Source organism: Corvus moneduloides, chromosome 4, assembly GCF_009650955.1.
Source record: "Corvus moneduloides isolate bCorMon1 chromosome 4, bCorMon1.pri, whole genome shotgun sequence".
NCBI lineage: Eukaryota > Metazoa > Chordata > Aves > Passeriformes > Corvidae > Corvus > Corvus moneduloides.
The window spans coordinates 35447128-35460231 of record NC_045479.1 but is presented as its reverse complement, the minus strand read 5'-3'; the positions used below and the strand labels follow the sequence as shown (position 1 = coordinate 35460231).

Sequence of the window (13104 nt, the reverse complement as noted above, 5' to 3'; positions counted from 1 at the left end):
CTATGTTCTACCCCTATTATAATACTTACAATTAGCTGCTATACTTAAAAATGTTGAAACAACTCCCATCTTATGGCACATCGTAAAAAACCCACACTACGTTAATTTGATTTCCTTATCTGGTGCTCTTGCAAACACCATTTTTCATTGACTTTCCATGTCCCAAGAATTCTAGGCTCTACCCACATGAGGAAAAGGGTGCCTGTTAGGGTGCTTTAGTTAACTGGTCCTGAAACCCCACCTACCTAGGAGGGTTTGACTGCAGAGCAGGTGTCATCTTTAGGGCTTGAAAATTGCTACAAACTGTTTCATATAACTTGATTTTTAGTAACTGTTGTACCTACACCTATCTTCCAACAAATCTGAAATACTTTAAATCACACTGAGAGAAAATGAAAACTCTCAACTTTTCAGGTGCACACTGCAGCTACAGGCCAAGAGTAGACAGTGCCCTTCCCTAGTATCCCTTGAGTACGCCACACATGGCTACCTATGGTGTATTATTCATGACACAAAGACTTAGAGACTCAAGTTTGTCATTTCCTTCCCTGTTTCTCTAAATCAATCCTAAAAATCAAATAAAGAATAAAGCTTCTTCAGCTATTCCAAAAGGATGCACCATGACATGCTTCATCAATGAAGTACTTTATAATATCTTTACTTTTCAAATATCCTTAAAATACTCTTCCAAACATACTTCTAAATATACAGTTTCAGTCTATAAACATAGATTAACCAGCTTCATTACTTAAGAAAATATATTGCATGTAATATTTCATATACATCTATTTTTTCATGTGCATAGACACATACGTAGATACACACACATATATGTATCTATCTGTATATATACAAATAGATATGCTTGTGCTCATACTTAGAGCACGGCATTCTCAAATGCATGCAGCAATTATTCCGATTTTCATTTCTAAGATTCACTGATATCCTAATATGCCATCAAGAATGCATATGCAACAGTATATTATGCAATGAGCCCAGTCAGAGAAAACCAAGGAATTTCAGGCCAACTGCGGGTATCTAAAACGTATGTAGTATATGCACATTAGTATACACACAATAGTGAGAGCAAACAAGACAGCAAAAGCCTAATTCTAATTTTCCTTGCCTTTCTAGCTGATATAAGACAGAAATAGCATTTGAATTTTAAAATTTGAACTATTTTGAATTATTTTGGAAAAAAACCCCATTTTGTTGGTTTCGCTTCACATTTGCTGGTTCAAAATTCACTATGGAAAACGCAGGTTCCAACTACAGTTGTTACTGAAATGGATTGGTAGCACATGTGGACCCTTCCTGAATCATGGTGGGGAGTAATAAAGGCATAATCCACATATCATAGAACTCATTTCCTCTCAGTTTTTGGTAGGAAGGCAGACTATGGAAAACAGACTACCCTAATTAGGCCTCATGCTATAAGGAATCTTTAAATGCTTCTGCCTTAAGTGAACCAAAAGAATGGAGTTTTCTTCTGTAATAAGGAACACTTCATTACCTCCTGTATGTGAACATACAGTGATACACATTATCTGGTACTGATACAGAAGGTACATTTTAAAACTGCTACAGGAGCAACATAGAAATCTGAACTTGCATTTCAGCAGAACGGTTAAACATTTATAAATACCCAGAAAGAGAAGAACAAGGAAAAGCTAACAGGAATTAACAATCTTTTGAAATCTTATTTTTGCTTCCATAAATAGCAGGAAACAACTCTTTATGGAAACAAATATGCATCAATCTCAACTCATCCTTCATATAGCTGTAAGCAGAAAAAACCACCATATTCTTAAAATAAGATTTACATTAGCATCTTACTCATTCTTCATACTGAATATCTGTTAAAGCATTGCATTTAAAATTGTATGACTATGTTTCAAGTAGAAGAGACCCTAAATCATGCAATGAATTAAACAGAATGTGTTGGATTCAATACTCTCTTCTCAATAATGCCAGGCATACAAAATGATTGAAAAAATGCTATGCGCTGTAACTTCCCAGCATATTGCCAGTGGCACAATACCTCAGCAGCAATGTAGTAGTAGTAATTAATTAATTACTCATTTTATTATTTTTAATTCAGTGTTTTTACAAAGTTCCATTATAGGTATTTTTAAGAGGACTCATTTAATCTACTAAGAGAAATATAAATCTGAAAATACCATATACCATATGAGAACCCAAGGCCAGTCAAAAAACACACAATATCAAAGTTTAAATTTCATGAATGGTCTCTACTAGTACTAAGCTCTTAGATAAACTGAGGTACCAGTTGTTTCAATACACAGCAAGAAAACAACACTGCTTTATACACTGTACTGTTCAAATCTGTGGCAACCAACACATTCCTTTAGACAGGAAAAAAATACAACTTTTGTGTAAGAGCAACATTACTCTTAGGACCTTTACACACCTCCGTCTCTCCCTGACCTCTGATGTTGAGGACACAGTGCCAGAAGTAGCTGTAGTCATGGCTGTGGTAGTGGCTGTAGCATTTACAACAGATGGTGCAACAGGAACGGTCACTGCTGTAGGAACACTGTCCTTTTCTTTCTCAGTACTATCCTCAGCCCACAAACGATTTGAGGTACTACAGCATAACAAGCAGCAACACAAAAAAAGAGAAAAGGAAACAGCTAAACAATGAAAGCACTTTACTAAACAACTAATAACACGTAAATTGAGGGATGGATTTTTTTTTAAGAAGCAAACTGAGAAATGTCTCTACTACAGAAGCTCAGCTTGAGCTATTAAATTGAATAAATTAAGAATTAGCAGTTCACAATAATTGAACTTTTATTGTTCAGACCCTTCTAACATTTGATTTATTCTTTTATACCAACATGGCTTTCACGTTACAGTAGAAAGCCATTCACAATTTTTGAGCCAAATTGTATAAAATCAAAACAAATTTAACAGGAAAGTGAAAAAATCCAGAGCCCCAGGATCTACTAAACAAGAACGCATGCACATACATAAGCACACAGTAGACCTGACAAAAAAAAAAAAGGGAAGTAAACGGTCCTGGTGCCATTACCTGCTTTGTACACCTGCTGAAGTAGAACCCGTTGTAGTCTTCGTAGTAGTGTTTGCGCTGGCAGGCAGCGTTTTCTGAAGACCAGCAGAAGAGGTAACTGTTGATGCAGTACTTGGAACATTAGAACTTATCAAATCATCTTGTCTTCTACCAAAGGAGCCACTGAAGGAGAGACATGTACAATGGCTGCATTTATTACTTATATTTACTCATTAAAATATCACCAAGCTGTGAATGATCCATTAAAATTCTGCCCATGTATTCTGTGCCTCAGTTGAGACTTGGAAACTTCTGGTTCGAAAGAAGCATTTTCTTCATTGTTTCCTTGGCTAGGGCTTTTAATTTATGACTTCAAAGGGCAGCAGAAGTGTCCCTTAGTCCCGACCATTTCTTCACCAAAGAGGATAAAGAATGGAATCTCACTCGTTTATGTAAGAATGTCTCGATCACATCTACTAAAGTATTCATATAGGGCCCCCAATGTCCCATTTTTAAACTGCTGTTTCACCCACACTGAATACCTCAGAAAATGCAGAACCTTACTGCACAGCTTGTCAGGAAAGAAAATGTCATCAATACCACTCCTCTTAATTTGAAACCAATTAAATTTACTGCTTCATATTTAAAAAATCTTTAATCATTCCCAGGAAGAATAACCTCCCACTCAGGTTCTTCCCTTGCTCTTCAAGCTATAAAGCAGACCCAGTAGTTTCCACATTTTTTTCCACTGGTTCTGTGTGAATAAATCTTGCATTACCAGGTCAGGTTGTTTGCCCATGACTAAACCTCAGAATCCACAGTTAGGACAGACAAAGCACCATATTACAAACTGCAAATGACTTAAGGAAAGATTCTTCTTTGTCATTCTGCAACTGATAATTTTTTGTCTTGCTATCAACTTTGGAATGACAAAAAAATAACTGAACAAGGAAATACACTATTAAAGCACCACATGCAATTTAAAAGCAATGAGTACATTTAAGCAATGAGTAGATTTGAAGACAGGAGTGTAAATACTGAAAAAAGCTAACATGCAAAGATTGTTCACATATATCAGCTGTTGATATTTTCCACCCAGAAAAAGAAATTTGTGCAACATCTTTCCTAAACTTAAAGTTAGGAAAAATGCAGAAGCATTTTTTTTAAGGCAGGAGGTTAACAAGAAATAAATACATATTATGCTGTATGAGACAGCCTGGTTACTGATAATATCAACATCAAGACTCAAAAAAATGCTAAGTATGTATCACGTACATCAGCAGCACGTACCAATATGCAGCTTAGTTATTTGACTCCTTCCTTTGATCTATTCATTTTACCTATTTATTGCCCCACTAATTACAATGAAGAATTTGACTCAAATAGATACATTGAAACTACACAATGCAGCAAAGTTAATCATGTATATACGTGCAGCATATGATTCCTCCTGAGAAAATTCTGCAAGTTAGGAACCAGCACACCTGGGAACTATTCTCATATTTCATAATTTACTTTGCATTCAAGTGAATTTTATGTATTCTATGATGCTGATACTCATCATAGGGTCAACATAGGTATGACTATAGTTTACAATTAAGGACAGCAGTCCAATACCTCCAAGACTGTCATGCAATAACCAGAACTCAACAGAGACAGTTTCCAGATACCAAGCAGAATTACTTCTATTTCAACGTTAAAAATAACTATCTTTGACTACTGAACTCATCTGGAAAGAGTCAAATGAACCCCAAACTGGAATAAACAATAGGAAAAAGGAAGCATCTAACTTTAATTACATAGTTTAAAATCAGCACAACCACTGCATCAGCATACAACTGCATGTTTAAACCAGCACAACCATGGCAATAGATACATTGCAATTATTATGAACATGTCAATATGTCACCGTTCAATTTTAAACTGTCCTTATAAAATGATTCAGTACTTGTTAACTTTTAAGTCTATTTTGATTAAAAAAAAGAGAGAAAATCCCACACCTTCTTTGATAACTTGTGTTTACTGATGTAGGACCTTCATTCAAACTGTTTTTCTTGACATCTTCCTCCCATTTTCTTCTGGTGTAGGAACTGCCACCACGTATTGAACTAGCAGACGAATCCCTATAAAAGAGATTTTCGTTTAGCAAACTCACATTAAAGAAGGCTGTTCCTGATGTAAGCTGAACGGGAGTTTCAAATTAAAATCCTGGATAACACACTTAAACATAACTGAACAGGAGTAAAATTTCTTTTATGGACAATCATTTTCAAGCCTCTCTGGAAAGACACTACATTCATACTAACACCATTAGAAATATAAGAAGAAAGCAGCATCAAAAGAACACTGTTAAAGAAGATTTAATCAACATGAAATCATTTGTCATCTTATATCTGTGGTCATTGCTGGCTTTGTTTTTCTCAAAAAAGGAGCAAGATGGTTTTCTGTTTGCTCCTGATATTATCCAGTGCAATAAGGGAAATCTACTTGGGTGTTTTAATAGCTGATTTGATGGAATTTTTCATTCTTTGATGTTATAAGAAGTTCAAAAGCTGACAAGCCTTTAGAACTCATTATATAGTAGACCAGTGTAAATAGGCTTGCAGTAGCCATTCCTGAGGGGCCTGACCTGTATCACTAGCTGACATGACTTCAGACATAAGGAATTTCCAGACTGTTGTTGCAGTTTATAGCAGCAAGCAATAACCTTGCAAAAATCTACTTAGAAAACTATCCTGAAAACCAACACGTGAAAACTGAATTGCTAATAAAAATGTCAGCTCAAGAGTTGAAGTTCAGACAGAAGGAAAAGTAAAACGTGTCTTTTACAAAACTATATATATAAGGCAACCAGGTGAACAAAGCAAAATAAAACAAAACTTTGAAAATATGTATTTTATGTTCAAATACCTTTGGCCATCATAATGTACCTCTTTTTGCATGAAAATTTATGTTAGCACTTCTACAGCTGGAAACAACTTTGGAAAATGATGAAACATAGACCAATTTAGTGTTGTTTTTTACCAGCAAAGAGAAACACAAATTCTGAGATATTATCTACCACAGAAAGGTCCTGCTGCATAACAAATCTTTCATAATTACTCAAGGTTCCACTTTGCCAAGACACTATAGCACTTTTCCTGTAGCACTGGCTACTCAACTGAGGCTGGGTGTCTGAGATTTGTTAATCTAAAAGCCCAGCTGGGATTCATCTTGAAGTCATTTCCATCACTAACACTAGGATGTTAGCTAGGATTACACTACATCACCAATTCACAAGACAAGTAGGTGTTATGTAGAGCAAGAACCCGGCATTAAGCTAAGCAACCAGGGCAAAGACTTTGGCAAAGGCAGAGACCCTAATAATTTATTAAGGTACATGTAGAGCGGATGGTTAAATTCTTCACGTAAACGGTCAGAGTAGATGTCAAAAATCTCTTATGGCTTTAGGTAGGCTGGGCTGTCTGCCACATCATATGGTAGGCAAAGTAATGATGCCTAAAAGCAGGCTTCATCTCTGGTACAGCAAGGCATACAGTAAGGTCTCAGAAAGATCAGTTGCACTGATGAGCACTAGGACTCACAGACCTGCTGACTGCAGTTAACCCAATGCATATGAGAAAAAGCATACTATTGCTGATAACCACTTTTGGAACTGTGTCTCTGAATAAGTCAAGACTTGCACATCAGGGACACAAATAAACCTCAACACTGAAGAAAAACTTAATCCCTTTGTCACAAGCAATAACAGCTTCTAAGGAATAAAACAGAATTAAATATTTATTCCAATTCTAAGGTATCATCTAGCTAAGACACTTCTGAAGAACAAGAGCTTTTTAGATCTCAAAAGAACAAAAACTGAAACAATAATAATCTCTCCATAAACAAACCAAACCTGAAAACTTCAGCCTCAAAGAACACAGTAGTCCAGAGAATGACAGCACAAACAGAAGCTTCAAATTTTCCCCTTAGAGAAATACAGATTAAAAAACATCTGGCCAAGTAAAATGAGATATGCTAACAAATTACACTGAACTTTAGGGGAGTGTGAGATCTGAAATATCCCTGTTTCGAAACAGAATTTGTCACCCAGAGACTAAACTTAAGCAACTTCCCGCAAGCATAAGAAAGGATAGTATTTATCTTGCGTTTGCATTGAAACAAATAGTTCTCAAGAACAGCAACAAAGACATTCCTCTTCAGGCTTAAAGAAATTATCAACCTTACAGACAAGGACTATAAACAGCACATTTTGAGCAATGAAAGGATTTTCAGTTCAGGTCATTCAACATTCAGCTATCTAGATATGATCCAACCAAAACCAAGGCATTATGGAGACCTCTAAGTTTTGTTCTATGCATTCTACAGTAAACATCAGCAGAAAATATCCCTCAATAAAGAGAGGGAAGAACCTCAGTAAAGGAGAAGTGAAAAATAGGAAGGTTCTGACTTTGTAATATGCCATACAAGTACCCCAAATCCTAACAGGTAGCAAGCCTATGCACCTAATATTTGTTTCTTTTTTTCTGAAAGCTACAGAAGCAATAGCAGCAAAGAAAGTAAAAATTGCCAAAAGATAATGAAAGGTCAACATGTAAACAAGAAAAATAGAAGAACTGCTTATCTAACCTATGATTTCTGTATTGCTGCTGCACAATATCGCTTTAAGTGAAGTCCATAAAAAACACATTATTTTATCATAATCAAAAGTAATAATGTAGCCCAGTAGCAGCACTTTGTGACTCAAGACAAAGTAGTAAAATACTTTTAGCACCCTTCAAAGGCTTAAAAGATTAGGACTTCATATTTTGGATTTTATTTATCTTCTTTCCCAAGAAGACAACACACATTGCCCAGTTCTGCTCTTCTCACAGAATAATTTGGACTCTAGAAAAGGTCATTATAATTTACAAGATCAAAAACCTTCAGGATTAGGATTGCCATATGGATTAGCATAATCTATACAGCCAAATAATGCTATAAATTAGCACTGTTTTAAAACATGTAAGTTTGTCAGCCACTCTAAAATCTTATTTAAATTTTATATTTAAAAAAATAAACCAAACTTCACAGTCACCTGTTTTCTTTTTCATCAATGTCAGAGGTACTGGCCAGCCGTCTTGGTATTGTAGGTGCAACATATGCAAGTCGAGTTCCTTTTCCGTCTTTCTCCTGAAAGACATTAGTTTTTTATTAAGTGTTACTATTATTGATTATCTTGTCTGGAAAATCATCATTATTACACTCCAGTTGTATTTATTATGATCCGATTATACAAATGAGTTTTAAGCTTTAGTTAAATATAAAAGACTACAACAGGAAAAGGAAACTGTTAATGTTTCCATTCTATTGATGCTAATGACTTGATTTCTCTTTTTTCTGCTTTACTGCAGAACAATTTCAACAGGGATTCCTGAAAGCAACTGGTTCAGTATTTTTATATAGTACAGGACATTATTAGTCCTAATTTTTAAATCATATGAACAATTTGTATTTGAAATAGAACCACAAGTTCTATTTTGTTCAGCTACCTGAACAACACTTGGTTCACTTGGTTCAGTGTATCCATGTTTAGTTACAGAACCAATTTTTGTAAATAAAAAATCACTACAAAAGGAAAATTAATACAAAAGAGACTTCTTTCATTTACAAGATTCTTTTAGCATCATTCTTCAAGTGATGCAAAAGCTATCAAACCTCTGATGTCCCCAAACTGTAAAAACTACTACTAGCTTTTCAAGTCCTAGAAAGGGGTTAAATGCCAGATCTTTGTACCAGGTCACCAAACACTGAAGGAGCATATTACACATTGAGAGATAAAGTCTGTAATGTAACTTTTTGGAATTTTAGTAAAGAACAGATGTGTACTACAATCTTGCTTCTATAATACACCATTAACATCTGTACTACGAAAGGTATATAAATTCACCAAAATCCTGTTTTACTATGAAAATTACTACCTTTTCTTTGTTGTCCAGTGAAGAGGAAAGTCTAGGACTTGATGCAGAACGCATAACACCTGCAGAGTCCTTTTCTTTCTGAGCTTCTTTGGAAGCAGTAATCTCTGCAAGTGCACCATAGCTACCAGTTTTTCTAAGACCCAATCTCCATGAAGCAGGAGATTCATCTTTCCTCTCTTCATCTTTGGGAGAAATCTTGGTTGTAGATGTTGGAAACTATAAAACACATGAAAATGAATTTACATTATTCATTTACAATACCCGTGGTAATTCATGCTCCTTGCAAAGATTTGAGAACACAACTGTTTTTAATAATCATTAAGTACTGAATTTGTAGGGCAGTTGTAGTGAGAGGCAACCTATGCACTTTCCTCTTAAATTAGTCAATGAGATAAGAAATGCAAGACTGGTCAAGGAATACAACTCCTATAAAAGTTAGCTTTCAAAAAGCCACACTTTGTAATACACGCTGTGAACTTGAGATAAAAATTTAGAAACATGCAAATCTGGGATTAACATTTTTATTAAATATGTTATTTTGCAACCTGTACATAAACCTGTGCACACAAGAACCTCACCATAGATTTTTCACCCTTATTGGGCACAAGAACAATGCCAGTTTTGCGCAAGCCCTGCCTCCATGATGCAGGATCTACTGACTCCACGACAGGCATGATAGGAGGAATGAAATCATACTAAAGCCAATTAAGACAAGACAAAGATGAAGATTGAAAGAAAGGAAAACAGAAACAAAAGGTTGTTTTAACACCATATAGTTTGTTCCTAGGTTTATATTAGGTAGCTCTTCAGTACAACACAAAATACCAGAAAACATTAAGATACTTAAAACCTTAGTAACAGATTGTAACTAAATGTAACACAGCATGTTTAGCTTATTCAGAGACAGAAGAATAGCTTGCATAGAAGAGAACAACAAAACCTGTGACCTTACGAGGTCCATGATCTAAATCCTCACACTGTTGAGGATACTGGAAGATTCACAGTAACATAGCCCTTATCTTCTTACCATATATCATTCACATCCCTTAACCACATCCCACACTAGCATAGCTATCCTCCCCAACTTGCCTTACCTTCAGTACCTGCACAGAGCAGCATTACTGAAAGCCATGGAAAAGAAAACCTGACTTCTAGCTTAGTACACTGCACCTGCACCCCTTGGTTTGGCCATCTATGATGTAAAAGCAGAAGTGCATCTACAGCAGAACAGATGGTGCAGACCCAAAAAGGCAGGTGCAATTGTAGGTGCAATATCACACACACAGTACTGCTTTACCTTCATTGATAAAAAAACAGTTTAAAGCCCTTTTATTCATCAACAGGAGCTGTAACTGCTGCTTTAGATCACATGTACCTGCTATGTTACAAGATAATAATTTTGATATAATGTGCATTTATATTGTAGCTACAAAAGGCCCTGAGCTTTTCACATAGTAATAGGAAGATAACTACAGCTTACTTTTAGCCTACACTTTTGACCTAGAAGACCAAAATATAAACCATTAATTACTGTATAATAAAATTAAAAATGTATTGATGATTTGTAGGTTATAATTTAGATTAAAATCAAGCTTATTTCCTCTCTTATAAAAATATCCCCCCATACCATTAAATCACATACCTGCACCTGTTACATTAAAGTATACTTTGTAAGATTAATCACTATTAGATTCTACTGTGAATATGAAAGCATAACCCCAGTAAGCTCCCAGGAGCAAAATACACTACATACTATTCTCCTAGTAGTAAGTCTTTTCTCTCTGCTGTGGCTTCAGTACATCATGGCTACCATTTCTCCTGAACACACTTTTCAGAAGCATCAGCAGAGGGTTACACTTTGACTATGATGTGTATAGAAAAATTGTAATGAATGAAAAATGAAGACTTACCAGCTTACTATCCAGTTTGCTCTGATATTCTAAAAGTAATTTACCAAGTAAAACTAAAGTTCATTCAAATTAACTTTTCCTGTAAAGTTAGAAGCTGTAAAAATTTTCCAGCATGCAATATGGCTTTGCTAGGTGTGGTTTTGAGCTGTGCATTGAATACATTATGTGTCCCTATTATCTAGCTATTCTGTAAGGTCCTACCCATATTGAAACAGGGATGAGACCTACAGCACTTTCTTCTTATTATTTCAGTTATCATTTTCAACTTTCGTGCCAAAGCACTAACTGAACGCTTCAAGGGACTTCTAAAAGGCACTTAGTCATGCCTGCCTCCCTTGAATTAAGTGCATCAGAAATACAGGCACAGAGAGACACTAGAACCGTCGTTTCTAGAAATTCTGGAGGAGTCTGACATAGAAAAGACTTTCAAAAGATGAAGTTTAGCTTCAGGAAACACAAGAACTCCACTCACTGTGCAACAGTTTTTCCTTTTTAGAAGGATTTTACATTCAGCTATTTCATAGTTCTGTATTTTAAATCCCTGTTCAGAATTAAAACCATTCAAAATTTTTAAAAAATGAACAGTTTCTGGGGAAGAACAGAAAGTATTCTAACAATCTGTACATATTTTCATCCATTCACTGGTTAACCAAATCTACTACTTACACTAGAATCAAAAAAGATACACCTACACAGAAAAAAGAAATAGAAAATCACGAGAAGGGTATTTTCTTTTACCTTCTTAACAGGTGACGTAGGTGCCCCTTGGCCACCAGCTACTGAAGGCGCTGTCACAGCTACTGATGCTGATTGTGTACTTGTGGTATTTGCATTATTAGCTGCCAAGGTTTTGGTCTTATCTGCAAAATATTTACAAGATTTAATCTTCATTTTTCATTCACAGTTTCATCATCTCTACAACACCGAGCTGAATTTCTATCCAACAAATTTGACAGTTAACTTTTTGAACAGCATTTTATTATTTACTCCTCAGTATTTTCTCCCTCATTCCCAATTTGTATCTTAGCTAGGTCCACCTTTTCTGCCAAAAGGTTGTGCATGCAACAATTTTTTTTGATATTCATCAAGTGTTACCACTCAGAGATGCAGAGACAGAACCACAGAATCATTCAGGTTCAAAGTGACTCAGGAGATCCCCATATCCAACCTTCTGCTCAAAGCAGGGTCAATACTGCCTATGGACCAGGTTGCTCAAGGCTTTGATGAGTCACATCTTGGAAACCTCTGGAGACAGAGATTTCAGTCTCCCCAGAACCCTGTATTTTACTAGCTGGCTAACGACTGTAACAGCTGTAACAGTAGGAGGTATGTTAGCATCTAATCTGATCTCATTAATGCATACAAATATCTCAAAGGCAGGTGTCGAGGATGGTGCCACACTCTTTTTGCTGGTGTCCAGTGACAGGACAAGAAGCAACAGCCATAAACGAAACCACAAGCTCCACCTCAACATGAGAAAGAACACTGAGGGTGGCAGAGCACTGGAAGAGGCTGCCCAGGGAGGCTGTGGAATCTCCCTCTCTGGAGACATTCAAAAACCCACCTGGATGCTTTCCTGTGTATCCTGCTCTAGGTGACCCTGCCTTGGCAGGGGAAGTTGGACTCAATGATTTCCAGAACTCCCTTCCTACCGCGACTGTTCTTTGATTCTGTGATTCTGTAATAGTTAATTGGAACTACAGAAGGTAGGTGCCAATTCAAAGTGAAATATTCATTCTCTGATAACTATGCATGTTGAGTTCAAAGAAAAAATTAACTGTACAGAGAACCCCATCAGGAATTCTGGCCACCAGAATGAGCTGAGGCAGGGACTTGCCTTTCAGAACACTGATTTTCCATTTGCTTCATTCCATCTTTGTCCCTTGTTTTTCTTACCTACGTTTCACTGTCTACCTACCTAGTCTCTTCTGCTTTGTCCAAATTTCTTTTGGACGTGGTTTATGTGGTTTATGAACCTTAACCCTTCTTACACAAACATACAGAAAATGTCATGATTGTGATACAACAACAGCTGTCACTGCCTTTGCTGGAGCTTCATGTTACACCTCACTTCTGTTTTACCTATTCAAACTGCATACTTTTTGGGATGGGATGTTTCCTCCTATCTGTGCAGTATGAAGCAACATGGGGTTCAATCCCCACTGGTTTTGGCCCTACTATAAACACATATTTACATCTA

The 13104-nt window shown here is 36.2% G+C and overlaps 1 protein-coding gene across 4 annotated transcripts in view; it reads right to left on the bottom strand.

The window, feature by feature from the left end:
• PPP1R12A (protein phosphatase 1 regulatory subunit 12A) overlaps nt 1–13104 on the bottom strand; it is a 114730-nt gene that overhangs the window by 26090 nt on the left and 75536 nt on the right. For 3 of the 4 annotated variants that reach the window (XM_032106672.1, XM_032106673.1, XM_032106671.1), the window contains exons 9-14: nt 11643–11764; nt 8995–9210; nt 8112–8206; nt 5035–5157; nt 3056–3217; nt 2432–2608 (exon numbers count right to left, since the gene is read on the bottom strand). In XM_032106672.1, the coding sequence (XP_031962563.1) occupies nt 2432–2608; nt 3056–3217; nt 5035–5157; nt 8112–8206; nt 8995–9210; nt 11643–11764 (895 nt within the window). The remainder of the gene's footprint in view (nt 1–2431; nt 2609–3055; nt 3218–5034; nt 5158–8111; nt 8207–8994; nt 9211–11642; nt 11765–13104) is intronic. The other variant, XM_032106674.1, reaches the window with a different exon arrangement.